A 15,979-nucleotide genomic window follows, 5' to 3' on the forward strand; every position below is an offset into this window, starting at 1 on the left:
CAGTGAGTTCAAAATGTATAGTCATGTACACGAACTATACTTTGTATGATATAGAAAAATAAACTCACAAAACAATAAACCTTCTAGAAGAAAATACAGGGGAAAAGCTTTATGATTTTGAGTTAAAAAAGGGCACACACCATAAAAAAGAAAAACTGATAAACTGAACTTCAGCAAAATTAAAAACCTGTGCTCCTCAAAAGACACTGTATTGATAGTAAATTGAAAATACAACCCACAGACTGGAAGAAAATATCTGTAACATGTGTGTCTGATAAAGGACTAATTTCCAGATTATATAAAGAATGCTCTCAATTAATAAGAAGAAAACAACCTAATTAAAAATCAGGCAAAGATTTGCAAAACTGAAGTAGAAGAATGTCAAGTAACTTGCTTACTGTCACAGAGTCAATAAGTAGCAATACTGGAATTTGCAGGATAAGAGAACAGTAATATATAGAAGATTTATATGTTACATAATTTTTGATGGCCATAACTTTGAATATTCACCTGCTCTTCCAAGGTTTCACTTATAGATGTTGCTAGTTTCAACAGCTCTTCTGAATCTTGTTGGCATCTAGGATTCAAAATAAAACACCCCAATTTCAATGTTCTCAGTTGCTATAAACAGTAGGTCATATTCAAAACTGAAATTTAAGAAATACGTTGAAAACCTGTGGATTACAAAGTGCTTACTGATTTTAAGGTAACTGGTTTATAAATACATTACTTCAAAATTACATCAAAATCATGCTCACCTAAGAACAGTATATAATGTTTAGTTTTAAATATACATGGCAAAAACTTTTTGCAACAATACCAGGAGGTAAAAAATTCTATAGTGGATTCATAATTTAATAATTCTCAGATTTTTTATTTTAAAAAGTTATAGCTTTTGAGGACTTCAAAATAGGAAAATTCTTATTTAGTATAACTCCATTTTTATAAATTGATCTCTCCACTCCTACCAGGAAAAAGACCAGGTCAGAAGTATTTATACAGTTTGGTGTATCTAGTGGTATTACAATTAAAAAAAAAGTTATTTCAAACAAAGAACATTACCCAGTATTTGGCTTGCGACTATAGTTCTCCTGAAACTGGTCCAAGGCAAGCATGGCTGAGTGAATCTCTAAAGGTGCCTATTTAGAACATTAAAAATTGGTCAATATTTATTGAGTGTGTAATATGTGTCAGGCACTGTGCTAATGCTTTTAAGACATTATTTAATTTAATCATTATAACAAATGTATTAGCTTATTACTATTAATATCTTTATATAACAGATAAGGAAGCTGAGACTTGACTTCAAGGTCATAAAGATATATTTAAACAAAGATCTAAGGTTTTTTTCCCTCTCCTGTTGCGGAGCACAGGCTCCGGACACGCAGGCTCAGCGGCCATGGCTCACGGGCCCAGCTGCTCCGCGGCATGCGGGATCTTCCCGGACCGGGGCACGAACCCGCATCCCCTGCATCGGCAGATGGACTCTCAACCACTGCGCCACCAGGGAAGCCCAAGATCTAAGTTTTAAGCCCAGGCTCTATGACTAGTTTTTATTAGGTTATCCATATGAAACAAAGTATTACCAACTGAACAAAGGAAACAAAATGTCTGTACAAGAGCACCGAATTCTTTTTCTTTATTAACATTTACAAATTTGGGAACTGTTAATATCGAATATAATTCTTTACTTATCATAAATACATTCACTGCTACAAAACTGATCCAGTGATTTAAAAAAAACAGAATAAATGCTTCCAAAGTTTTTATGGAAGAACTATGTATTATATAAAACTCTACATGGTTCAGAAAATTTTTAATATGATCACCTTTGCATAAATTAATGAAACCACCTTTATACTATCAAACCTGGTATATCATTATAAAAGTAAACCTTTTTCCTATTATTTTAACATTTCCATTATATAAATTCCTATTTTTAATCCTTTGGCATCAGCTCTAGATACATGAATACAACTTTTATTTTTAAAAAATCTGACAGTCTGACAGAAATCTTCATAATCCCTTACCAATCCCCACCCGCCTTTCTCAAACCTGCAAAGCATTTATTTACCTCAGGTTTGCTAAAATCCGCAATAAGGCACTTTGGATGTTTTATCTGCTTCTCTAATGGTTCCTAACAGAAAAAAACAAAACAAACAACAGAAAAAAATCCACTATTACTTCGGAGCAAGCACATGACTACTTGACAAACTACACAGAGCACTAAAAGAAATGGCTCCCTCCCAAAGGTCTGAAATAAATAAGGTTGGGCTAATATGTTTTAACTGAAATATAAAACAGCTACCATTCACTGGTTACCCCTTTTCGTATTATCACACTTTATTTTTTTAATGTTACATGCAACTAGATAACCTGCTCCAAATAGTAAATTTGGGAAGAACTGGTACAAACATTTGTAATACTTGAAAAAATCTATAATCTTAGTCAAAGAGCTACCACATTTTTTTGATACCAAGTTATCAGGACTCGTTATGCCTGACATAACTTGAATAAATACCCAGTTAAAATTTTCTGTGTGGAGCAAAGAACACACCAAGGTCAAAAAACCCAACCAACACTCCACCACCACCTCTGCCCCCCCAAAAAAACAAACCCAATCTGAAATTTACTTGAGGCATAATTAAAAATTGGGGTAAATGGCAAGAGGAAGTAATGCACAAATCTTCCTACAGCAGATTTGACTAGCTGTAGCATTTTAATCTGTTTAGCTCTAACTTTGGCTTGAACAAAACCTTGTAGAGGACTTTAGTTAATAATTGTTCTGGAAAAGAAAAGGCAGTCAAGTTAAAACCTTGAGAACTTGCAAGAAAAAACAGAGACTTATTAGACAGCTTATGCTGAGAAGTGGCCTAAGGATTTAAGCAGCAAGAGGCTCGCTGGTTCCTTGATACAAGTAGCCTCTACATTCTCTCTATACGGATACTTACCTTTCCTTCCAATGCCAGTTTATGGGAATTATTTAACATTTCTAACATATTACACTATTTCTTTTTTTTTTTTTTTTCTTTTGCGGTACGCAGGCCTCTCACTGTTGTGGCCTCTCCCGTTGTGGAGCACAGGCTCCAGACGCGCAGGCTCAGCAGCCATGGCTCACGGGCCCAGCCGCTCCACGGCATGTGGGATCCTCCTGGACCAGGGCATGAACCCGCGTCTCCTGCATCGGCAGGCAGACTCTCAACCACTGCGCCACCAGGGAAGCCCCTACACTATTTCTTGAAATCCAAAACATTAAAAATTTAAAAACCTGGATTAACAAATATGATAAATAAAAGAAATATTCCTTTTACTTCAAAAATGTAAATAACTGAGTAATAAAACAGAACATATACTGAATCAATGCTTATTAAATCTTTCAAATACATATTAATTATATCTTTTGTCTTAGGAAGTAATTATAAGAAGTATAATCAACTCTTTGATGATTCACAAAGGAGTAGTTCCTTTGTGAACTATATAGATGGGTATTGTAGCTGTAAATTTTTTTGCTGCTATCAGTTTATTTCCATAGATTGATTCCATTTTCCTGAAAGTGGGTACAAATTAAAAAACAAAATCTGTTCAGCCTTTGAATTACTTTTATTGCTTTTTTTCTCCCTGCCATTCTTCTGTAAAGAAACATTTTTTTAATCAGAAAAAAAAAATACTTACAAAGCAGAATGTTTTAGGAGTCTTAACTTGAACAGCTATCCCTCCATGTAAATAAGGTTCCAGTTCTCTAGTATCACCAATGCTAAAAGAAAATGGTGATACCACTAAAAGGAGGAAAAAAGAAAACCATTACATACTGATATAAGTATTTAAATTTGAAGGTTTATCATCATAAAGATGTTAATTTTTCATAGTTAACAAAATTAAGATCTCAGTATAAATCATTTTATTTGGTGGTGGGTGGAAGTGTGGGGAGCTAGACAGATTATTTTTCCCATACAAATATAAGGACTTAAGCAAAAATGGCCAAGAAAACTTGGATGGAAAAAAAAGGAATGAGAGGTGCTTATTATTAGATATTAAAATACTTTATAAAGACTCAATAATTAATATACTGATACTTTTTATATATATAATTCATAATAATTAAAACAGTATGATACTGGCTCATGAATAGACAGGCAGACAAACAGAATAGATTATTCAGTAACAGACCCACAAGGGACACAATTAAGGTGGTACCTCAAACCAGCAAAGAAAAGATACTCAATAAATCTTTCGGAAAAAAAGCCATCTGGGAAAGTATTCCAAATGGATAAAAGTTTTAAATATCAAAAACGATGACAAAAAAATTATTAGATAAGAGCATAGGAGAAAAATTTCTTTAAAACTTTGCAGTAAGGAAGCTTTTCCTAATTATGACTCAAAAGAAAAACATTGAAAGCTTTGACATCATATACACATAGAGCCATCACAAGCAAAGTCAAATGCCAAACTAGAAAAAAATTTTTGCAACTCATATTAAAAAAAAAAACTCAGCAAACATGCCCTATATATTAGGAGTTCTGGGGAAAAATAACAACTCAGTGAGAAAGTGGGCAAAGGACAGATGATTCACATTAAAGGAAAAAGAAATAGCTCTAAAACTTAAGATACTTAATCTCATTCATAAAATGTAAAATGCAAATCAAATTTATACTATACCACTTTCAATCATACAGGAGACTATTCTACAATTACTGATGTGAAAAGACCATCTAGATGTTTAATTTAATGAAAAGGCAAAGGGTAGCTCTAGTCATAATATGTTACCTTGCATGTAAAAATGCATAAGGAAACCTGGAAGGGCACACAATAAACTAAGAATAATGGACAGGTAAGAATGAGTGGGAGCCATAGGTGGGCAATAAAGTTTTCACTATAAACATTTGCCTTCTCTTTTTTTTTTAATTAATTAATTAATTAATTTTTGGCTGCACTGGGTCTTCATTGTGCATGGGCTTTCTCTAGTTGCGGTGAGTGGGTCTACTCTTCATTGCGGTGCATGGGATTCTCACTGCGGTGGCTTGCCTTGTTGCGGAGCACAGGCTCCAGGTGTGCAGGCTTCACTAGCTGTGGCATGCGGGCTCAGTAGTTGTGGCTCGCGGGCTCTAGAGTGCAGGCTCAGCAGTTGTGGTGCATGGGCTTAGTTGCTCCGTGGCATGTGGTATCCTCCCGGATAAGGGATCGAACCCGTGTCCCCTGCATTGGCAGGCGGATCCGTAACCACTGTGCCACCAGGGAAGTCCCCTTTCTATTGTTTTTGAACGATTTGCTTATTCACAAAATTAAATTAAATAAATAAGGTTTATATATTAAGTAGACAGAAAAGGTCAGCAGAGTAAACATCAAACTTAGCTGCTGTTACTTCTGGAGTAGAGGGGAGGTCTGAACTAGAACTCATTTTTAACTCTACCTAAACATAAATACATATATATATCTAGAATAAGCATATATTGTTTTAGCTATTTAAAAATGTTTTTCAAATAACAGAAAATTACTTTAGAGCAGTAAGTACCAACTAATAAATGTTAAGAAAAAAAAAGTTTCATAAACTGCTACTCTATTCAAATATTCTCTCTCTGCCCAAAGAATTTTTGGTACAAAATGTGGGTTTTATTTTCATTCCTTGATATCCAGTGGCTTCTCCTGTTAATATATACATATAGCCTCAAGATGCAGATCCAGCACCACAATCCACCATTGCATGGCCCCCAACACAACAAAGGATAATCCTAAATAGTTAGTTGAGTCAATTTTATGCAAAAACAGATAAAAATTCTTTAATATCAGTGATCTCAATCTATATTTTACATACTTAGATACAGTCTGGGAAACATAATCCAACAGTTTTGTTACCAAAGATTTTTTTTTTTTAATATTTATTTATTTGGTTGCGCCGGGTCTTAGTTGCAGCAGGTGGGCTCCTTAGTTGTGACTCGTGGACTCCCTAGTTGTGACTCGTGGACTCCCTAGTTGTGGCATGCAAACTTTTAGTTGCGGCATGCATGTGGGATCTAGTTCCCTGACCAGGGATCGAACCCTGGCCCCCTGCACTGGGAGCAGAGTCTCAACCATTGTGCCACCAGGGAAGTCCCCAAAGATTCTCAAATATAGATCCAAAGTTGTTTTGGTATAAAGAGTTCGTAACAGGGACTGATTTTTTTTTTTTCTCTCTCCTAAGGATCCATCTTGTAGTCATTAAAAGAAAAATAAAAGTAATCCATTTACTAGTCTATACACTAATCACATAATTATACTTTTAGATGCCCTAAAGATAAAACTGAATCACTCTCAACTGAACAGGTGTAAACACTGCTGTCTCTGAGTTACAAGACATCTAGCAATGTCTTTAACTCTTTTAAATATGGCTGGAGGAAAATCACAAACTACGCAGACTAACGCTGCTATAAATTCATTATTTTCAACTTCAAATGGATCCTAAATGAAGCCTGATGATTTTTCGATTTTTTAAAATGTTTATTCTCCTCAAATCTCTGGCCTTACCACCTTACCTCTCCTTTGGGTCATGATTTCATCTCAGTCCACTGACAAAACAGATTCCTACAGCTTCCTGCCAATAAATCCACAAATCTGCCTGCAGTAACATCCATTCATCCCTTTATCCAAGCCACTGGACAAAAACATATATCTTCACTTGAATACTTCACTGTCACCTCACCCAACAAGCCTAGACTGTACTCATTATCTCTCTCCAAAACCTGCTCCTCTTCTTGCACTCCCTAATGTGTAAATAAATAAGGTGCCAGAATCTTCGCTCACCTACCATAAAGTTTTCTCTTAAATGTCTTAAGACTCTTGCTATCTCAACTCCCACTGTCACCCTGCTATATTATATCTTTAAGTTCCTTGAATTCTATCTTGCTTCTTACTGTTTGTCTCTGCACAGAATATTCTTTTCATCATCTTCGTAAGCCAATGCAATCAATTTTAATCAAGATACCCTGTCACCACTGCTGCTGTACCAAAAGTGAGTAGGTTTCCTTGCTAAGGTTAGAGTTCCCAGAACGCCTTTTCTCTCTTTATACCATCACTGCTGAATGTTAGTATCCCCTCGCTTGGATTAAATGTCTTGAGGCCAAGAATTGGATCATGTCTGTCTGAGCTAATGGTGTGTTCTTGACACTGAGTATAGTGTCTGAACTGTAAACATGCTGAATAATGGATAAGTATAAATGAATTAATAAAACACATAAACTTACCAGTTATTTGTTGTGTAGATCCATTTAAGCCTGTCATTCCATTAATTTCTCGAAATGTTAGGAATTGTCCTGTTTCAAGTTTGTGAGGACGATTTTCAAGGCAAGTGACAATGCCAGGATTAGCCTAGAAATAGAGTAATATACTAAAAAACAAGTCCATGTATTCCTTTTTTGTACAAATTCCAAATCTCACACAAAAAGGAACATATTATCATAAAATTCTCAAAATAACCAAAATTCCAAGCCATTCTTCTCCTTCCATATTAAAAGCAATGCTTTAAAGAATTGTAACAAAATAGTGACTTATCATTTTATTATGTGATTTTCAAACTTATTTTATTATGAATGTTTAAAATATAATTTCTATGTTTGGGGGAAACAGATTCCACAAGGGAGTTCAAATATTTCACAGATGCAAAGATTCTTGTGATTTATAAAAACATTCAAAGTGACTGAATGGTAAGTTTCAAAGTCATTAATGACAGACTCTGTACATAAAAGATGAGTCTAACTTTGAAGATCAAAGAAATCTAAGAACAGAGGATGGAAATTTAAAGCCAGGAAAGTGGTAGTTTAAAGCTTATCCAACATTTAAAGCAAAGAAATATTATGTATCCCTGCTTATCAAGATAAAAACAGGAAGGAATTGGTTTAACTCATCTAAAAGGTGGATGAGATAGGTCAGACACCAGGAAATTTCCTAACTGCATATAATCCATCACATTGCTTGAATAATGTGATAATTTAATTTACATAAAACCTAATGGAATTATAATTCTCTCTTTCATAAGTGTGTAGATTCTAAAAATTCTCTTGCTGTTTAAGGGTTTGAGAAATACAATTATGATCACAAACATGTAGATAAAATTAATGTAATGTGGGTTTACTAATATCTCAACAAGAATAGAATTCATAAGGACTTTAAGGAGAAATAATTTACAGATAAGTTAAATGGGAACATTCATGATATTTGTCTAATTTTTTATGATAACCTTCATATTTCCTGCACTATTCAATAAAAGACAATATCAGTGCAATACAAGATCCCTTGGAGCTTATTCTAACTCTATAATATTCTTAGGGACAAACTAACAATAACTAGAGAAGGTAAAAGGCTGAACAATAACCATTCTGTAAGCAAAGAGATATACAAAATGACTTTTCAATGAATTTTTTCTTAAAAAGGGGTGAGAAAGGCAACATTACACTGGCTTTAAAAAGAAAGCATAAAGATAAAATCACAAATACTATTCAGTCAAAGTATATTATCATTTCCTTATGTTTGGTTTCTTTTGAGCTTTAATGTAAATTGATCATTAAGAGTGCAAATAAAGTTAATGATTTAGGCTAAACTACAGAAAGAGTAGTAAAAATGGATTATAATAATTTCTCCAATTCTTTCAGGGAATAAAAAATTAAGCTTGCATGATATTAAGAGAACATGGTTAGAAAATTCAGAGTTTTTGATTTGAAGGTTAATTAACTCTTAAACTTTTCTCATCCTCCAAATAATGTTTTAGAAATATAACAAATTAGAAAAGCTTTTGTTTATGATGACTTAAGTGTTCATCTTCCTGGAGTCAGAGTGTTGGGCCAAGTGACTTATGACATACTTAGTACATCTATGATCTGACACAATCAACAGTTCAGTAAACACTGACTCACAATTCATGTCCCATAGGAACATGACAGAAAACAAAATTAAAATTAATGACATAAGCAAATGTTCATCAATTGTTAAAAAATGTTAGATGGAATCCAGAATACTCTCTCTTAATATTCTAACTTCAATTTTAAACAAATAAAAAATACTGCATATTACAATATTTTGCTAATATCACCTTTTAAAAAATAGTTTTCACATCAACTTAAAAAAATCAATCATATACATATACAATAATATATGTATATAATCATACTTGCGTTATATTTGAAATGAAAATCTCTTTTGGTTCCTCTCCTGTTGTATCTAAAACTTCAAATTCGTCACCGAAATCACAAAACAACCGTGACCAAATTCCATGTATATCTGCACTGATGAACTGTGAAATGAAGAAACAAGTTCAAGCTTATACATTTATATAAAGAAAAAAAACCCCTCAACTATCTTAGGCCTTTTGGTGACAATTTTATTTATAATTAAGCATATTATTTGAGGTATAAAGTGACCACAAATATGATAATTTGTTTGTAAATTGGTTTTGGAATCAAGGATTTTGATATTTCGGACTGGATATCTAGTGTTAACAAAATTAGAAGCAACATCAGCACACCATCATTGTACATTCTATAATTTTTAAATAACAAAAATTCGTGCCTTGCCCTAAAAATCAAGCACAGAATATGAGAAAGATAACTTGGTTTGACGGTCTAGCAGTGAATTCTTACCTTTCATTTTAGAAAAGAAGAATGGAGTGTCCATTGACCAAAAGCGGTAGAGTTGAAGGAAAATAAAACAGCTAAAAACTCAGAGTGGCGTCAACAGGAAAGGGGCTGAGGTACTAACAGTGCACATCGAAATTATGAAAGGTAAGAATCAGATTCTTAAACACAATCATAAATGTTTTATTGAAAGTGATTTTTATAACATTCTCCAGTCTAAGAAAATGTAAAGAAATTATTTTTGTGCTCAGTTAGTTTTAGACATACTGATAATAAAGAAAAAGTCTTAACCTGTAACACATATGATCCTGTATAAGGTGATATTTTTCTAACAAAAACTAAAGCCAATCATATTTGGGCATAAGAACGTAGTCCATTAAAATAATTTATACCACCTATTATATGAGGTAGTGAAATACCTAACAGAAGACTACCTCCTACTTGATCATGCACTGCCTTTACTATCAAAATAGGTACCTACAGCACTTTTTATGAGACATAAAACTGAGAAGAAATTTATAGGCTTTTTTTTTAAGTTTAAAAGCTGCAAACTCAAGGACAATTTCTTTCTTTGCAAAACAACTTTAAAGTATGAATATACGCATCAATCACATAAAGATTTTACTTTACAACCTTGTGTAATTATTTTGTAAAACTTTTTTTTTTTTTTTTGCGGTACGCAGTCCTCTCACTGCTGTGGCCTCTCCCGTTGCGGAGCACAGGCTCCGGACGCGCAGGCCCAGCGGCCATGGCTCACGGGCCCAGCCGCTCTGCGACACGTGGGATCCTCCCGGACCGGGACACGAACCCGTGTCCCGTGTCCCCTGCATCGGCAGGCGGACTCTCAACCACCGCGCCACCAGGGAAGCCCTATTTTGTAAAACTTTTGTGTTCTGTTCTAAGTTTACTGACTACTCTGTCTTATTCATCTACTTAATTTAATTTGTAAAACAACACAAATGTTATACAGAGTATAAATATGCTATGTAAGTATCACAATCCAAAGATTTTCAGCACATCTATTTTATACAGTATGATGATAGTTTAGTGCCTGTCTCAAAGGAACAAACAGCATTTTCCTTTTGCCAAAGGAACAAAGGACCCCACGAAGGAGGTGGAGTTAGTAATATGTATGCAGTTGTAGGGGATGAATTATGATTTTTCCCATCTAGACCTCTTTCCATTCTTCTCAATGTCATCACTACTTAACAATACCTAATTACTCTGAACAAAAATCTAGGAGTCATTCTTTATCATTCTTTCCTTCACAACTCTTATTCATCCATTCTCAATCCCATTAGTCTGTTTTTACAAAAGATACCTCGAATTCAATGACTTCTCACACTCTCTATTCCCATCAAGGCACAAGTATCTCTCACTTGGACTACTTACTGCATTAGCCCCTAACTGGTCTAGCCACCTCTACTCTACTGTTACAATTCAACAGTTCTCTTTCTTTTTGGTTTCACGATCCCTTCACATTCTTAAAAATTACTGATGACCCAATTAGATTTTATTTATGTGGGTTATACCTACTGATATTTACTGTGTTAGAAAGTAAAACCAAGAAACACTTAAAAGACAAGAACACACACACATTCAATTAGCTGTCAGAGCAATATCACCACATATCAAGTAGACTTTGTAAACTCTATTGCACCCCATAAGAGAATCAGAGTGAAAAAAGCAAATAACATTTCAGTAATATTATAATAGTTTGACTTTGCAGACCCTATGAAAGGGTCTCAGGGACCCTCAGTGTCCTTGGACCACACTTCAAAAACCAAAATTAAAAAGTATTATTGATTGTCCTCATGTAAAAAGTTTCTTATATAACTCACTGAAAAGCTATAAATTCTAATACTGAAAGTGCTTTTCCTTTGGTAAACTATGTGTCATTATTAAGTGATACTATTACCTTTACTGGAGGGCACTGAGAACGGCAAAAGTCATTGATCTTCTTCTGCAATGATAGTTTGATCTCAGTCAATACTACACACTGTTGAGAAGAATACAAGAATTAAAGATTAAAAAATAAACAATTATTTTGGTAATGTACAACTTCTAAATCAGAAGCATTTCAGTTTGCACTATGCTAAAAATACCTTGTTTTCTTGGTAAAAAATACTATCGTATTGTACTCCATTTTAAGGTCAATACCTTCAGAGGTACAGAGTAGCAAAAGTAAAAGTAACATATACAGCCATCTCTAGGTATCTGCAGGGGATTGGTTCTAGAACTCCCTATGGATACCAAAATCTGCAGATACTCAAGTCCGTTACATAAAATATCATAGTATATACAGGACAAAACCTGCCCACACTAAATTCAATTATCATCACAATTAGAAGCAAACCTTAATATCCTATGTGGCATTTACACAACCCAAATGGTTGGAGGTTTTTTTTTTTTTTTTTTTTTTTTCCCGGTACGCGGGCCTCTCACTGTTGTGGCCTCTCCCGTTGCGGAGCACAGGCGCCAGACGTGCAGGCTCAGCGGCCATGGCTCACGGGCCCAGCCGCTCAGCGGTATGTGGGATCCTCCCAGACCGGGGCACGAACCCGTGTCCCCTGCATTGGCAGGCGGACTCTCAACCACTGCGCCACTAGGGAAGCCCCTTGGAGATTTTATTTTACCTGTTACTGCCATGGAGATGCTTAGTCATCAAAATATTAATTAAATGCTATCTTAAAACAACTACATTTTCAAAGAGATACATTAGTTGGCTGAGCTTTCTTTTACTTTTACTTCAGAGATTCAACAGATTCACAATATTACAACTTTTATTTATGACAGTGCCACCAAGTTCTGTTATTTAAGATAGCAAATTATAATTTTCAATGCTTACTTTAATTTTTTATCATCACCCTGTGAGATAAGTAGAGAAGGTTTTAAAATTAGATTTTATCATAGCTAACTTAAACTCATAAAGGTCAAATATTTTCTTAGGGTCATTTATCTATCAAGTGGCAAAAGCAGGTTGACACGCTCAGTCCAGAGCTTTCCTTACTGCTGGTTTCCATGAAATGGATAACTCAGTTTCACTACAAATAACCAGGTATGGATTTAGTTTTATCTAGCTTAGAATAGGGTGTGATTCCTACAGAGCGGTAATCCTCCATGGATCTCTTACTGTTTATATATCTCTCACTGGGTATGCCACGAATGCAAGGCTCTGACCATTCTTTACGTGGGCTGTTTCTCAGGATTGTATTTGCCTTGTGCAAACTTGAGAAATGAGGTAATGTCTCCCTCTGGGACAAAGAGCAAGCTTGTTCACTGCTTGCTATAAAACAGCAAGTTCCCCAAGCTCAATGTTCCTTTCCTCTAAAGGAACCCACTACATGTGCAGGCATCCACTGAGCCCTCTGCACTGCACAGGTGGGATTTGGAGGAATGCAGGAGGAAACAAGGCAAATATCATGCTCACACATTTACCATGCTCTAAGTAATAAAGTCCTTAGTCTCTGATCCAGGAATCTCATGTTTTCTGCCAGCATCCATGAAACTGTAACAGGCTAACTTACTGGCTTGCAATTAGGGTAAAATCAAATCCTATTAGACCCAGTACATACTGAGTCTAATTTGTGTTTCATCAATGCTAGAAAATTCTCAACCATAATTTGAATATGCCTTTTTCTAGAAGTCCAATCTCACGAATTAGACCTTTTTATTCAAGCTCTCATTTCTTTTTATTTCTCTTTAGTATATTCTCTTATTACTGTGAGCTGTAGTTTTTATTTTTAGATTTAATTCTATTTATTTATTTATTTTGGCTGCATTGGGTCTTCGTTGCTGTGCGTGGGCTTTCTCTAGCTGTGGCAAGCAGAGGTCACTCTTTGTTGCTGTATGCAGGCTTCTCATTGTGGTAGCTTCTCTTCTTGCAGAGCACGGGCTCTAGGTGTGGGGGCTTCAGTAGTTGCAGCACGCGGGCTCAGCAGTTGTGGCACATGGGCTCTAGAGCACAGGCTCAGTAATTGTGGTGCACGGGCTTAGATACTCTGCAGCATGTGGGATCTTCCCGGACCAGGGCTCAAACCCCTGTCCCCTGCACTGGAAGGTGGATTCTTATCCACTGCACCACCAGGGAAGTCCCTGTGGTTTCACGAATCTCCTCAGCTCTATCTTTAGATTTATTAATTCTTATTCCAGTTGTATCTATCCACTGTTTAATATATTCATTGTTTTAATTTTTAGGACTATATTTTTCATTTCTAAAAGTTCTATTTGGTTATATCTGCCTGATTGCTTTCAATAGTGTCTTATTTTCCTGTTGTATATTTAATCCCTTCTTGTAAGATTTAGTCTGTTTGAACATCTATATTTTATAGTCCCTATCCAATAATTCTATTGTCTGAAATTCTTGGAGGTTTAATTCTATTGTTTGTTATATCCACTGACTCTTGATCATGCTGAACTGCTTTTTCCTGTCTTATTATTTTGTATTATGAACACCACCTCATAGGAGCTTTACATATTAGAATATACTGTGGCCTGGTTGAGGGTATATGCCTCTAGATCTTCTGTTTCTGTCTGGCATTCCAGCATATCACCAGCTTAGTACTACGCTTTGTGTGTGTGTGTGTGTGTGTGTGTGTGTGTGAAGATATTTATTGTGTACAAGATAGTTTACTGTCTTTTTCAAATTCTAAACCCTGTATAATTCATTCACTCATTAGGCTAAAAGAGGCCTTAAGAAGTTATTCAATATAATCTCCTGAATGCAGGCAAGTCTACATGATAATGTGCATAGAATTAAAATCAAGACTTAAAATCTTTAAAATCACAAGGCAACTTCATAGCTTTCTCAATCACACTTGTTTCAAGACATAACAATCATCTCAAATATGTTATACACAAAAAATTACTGATTGGACATTCACAAAATATGCTTTGAATGAAAATAACATAGCAACAATTCACTCAGAGACACCTATATGGCAAAAACTATACCATAATACAAATCAGAAATAAGAGTTTAGGGTGAAAATTTGAAAAAGGTACAAATTTAAGGGCTGATAACCTAACTTTTCTTAAACTTACTGCTCCCTGTCTCCAAAGTTGTACTATATCAATGACAGTCTTCCACAGTGCCTCTTCTCTATAAAAGGTGAATATACCAAAACCAGTCCAACTGGGTAGTCATAGATTGTAACTAATGCAAGTCAGTTTTGTAAGGTGTATTTGATATTCCATCTACATAACCAGGAACTGTCTTAAATAATAACCATCCTATATTTAACCACAACCATAAATCTCATTCTGAATCAACCGAAGAAAATGCCCCAAAATTCTGATTTAATTCTATTTGAAAACCAATTCATTTCCATATAAACCATTTTTTAAAAAAGCTGGAATAACATTCTGAATTATTCATAATCCTGGGAAATCATTAACTTGGGCAGTGGTTGGAAACAGCATAAAAGAAATTATCAACCAACTTCTCTCACCCCTTATGTAAGAAAGAAATGTTACTTTAATAGTTAAGAAGGCAATGAATTGGCTGACAAGGGCCCATGGTCTATGGATGAATCTAGAGATGGAATTAGGGAATGGGACACCAACTTGTGTTGAGATGTAGAATCTTCAATATTTACCAAATCTTTTCCAGAGGTAATACCTTTGCTGGCTTGTCTTTCTTTTTTTCTCTCTGGTGAAACTATAAATTCTGAACTACCAATGCTCAATTTCTGTGACATTTCCACCACTGACACTGGAAAAAGCTTTGTTTTACAAAAAAATACACAAAGTACATTTTTCTGAGAAGCAGATGAACAGCTGGGGTATTCTGTGGATTTTTTTTTTTTACCACAGCTGCTAACAGCCATTTGCTTAACTCTGCAACAAAAGCAACTTGAAAGAAAGACGTTTCCACAGTTTAAGGAAAAGAGCCAGACCAAAAAGGATAAGGGAAGCTGAAGAAGAAAACTGTAACTTCCAAATGGTGAGGTCCTTAGGTTAATGATGCACTAGACTTACAGTCACACATTAGAGTTCACTCAGTATGACAAACACTAGGTCCATCCACCTCACTACAAACAACTCAATTTCGTTTCTTTTTATGGCTGAGTAATATTCCATTGTATGTATGTGCCACGTCTTTATCCATTCATCTGTTGAGGGACACTTAGGGTGCTTCCATGTCCTGGATAGTGTAAATAGAGCTGCAATGAACATTGTGGTACATGACCCTTTTTGAACTATGGTTTTCTCAGGGTATACGCCCAGTAGTGGGACTGCTGGCTCATATGGTAGTTCTATTTTTAGTTTTTTAAGGAACCTCCATACTGTTCTCCATAGTGGCTGTATCAATTTGTATTCCCACCAACAGTGCAAGAGGGTTCCCTTTTCTCCACACCCTCTCCAACATTTAATGTCTGTAG

The 15,979-nt window shown here is 35.2% G+C and overlaps 1 protein-coding gene across 4 annotated transcripts in view; it reads right to left on the reverse strand.

Moving 5' to 3' along the window:
• Positions 1-15,979, reverse strand: part of UBA6 (ubiquitin like modifier activating enzyme 6) — a 79,996-nt gene that overhangs the window by 33,269 nt on the left and 30,748 nt on the right. For all 4 annotated transcript variants that reach the window (XM_027089661.1, XM_027089660.1, XM_027089663.1 and 1 more), the window contains 7 exons: positions 11,515-11,595; positions 9,134-9,256; positions 7,215-7,338; positions 3,673-3,776; positions 2,075-2,137; positions 1,063-1,139; positions 511-577 (listed from right to left, as the gene is read on the reverse strand). In XM_027089661.1, the coding sequence (XP_026945462.1) occupies positions 511-577; positions 1,063-1,139; positions 2,075-2,137; positions 3,673-3,776; positions 7,215-7,338; positions 9,134-9,256; positions 11,515-11,595 (639 nt within the window). The remainder of the gene's footprint in view (positions 1-510; positions 578-1,062; positions 1,140-2,074; positions 2,138-3,672; positions 3,777-7,214; positions 7,339-9,133; positions 9,257-11,514; positions 11,596-15,979) is intronic.

The sequence above is a fragment of the Aethalodelphis obliquidens genome, unplaced genomic scaffold (assembly GCF_003676395.1).
Source record: "Aethalodelphis obliquidens isolate GAN/ISIS:26980383/991018 unplaced genomic scaffold, ASM367639v1 scaffold67, whole genome shotgun sequence".
NCBI classification, from domain to species: Eukaryota; Metazoa; Chordata; class Mammalia; order Artiodactyla; family Delphinidae; genus Aethalodelphis; species Aethalodelphis obliquidens.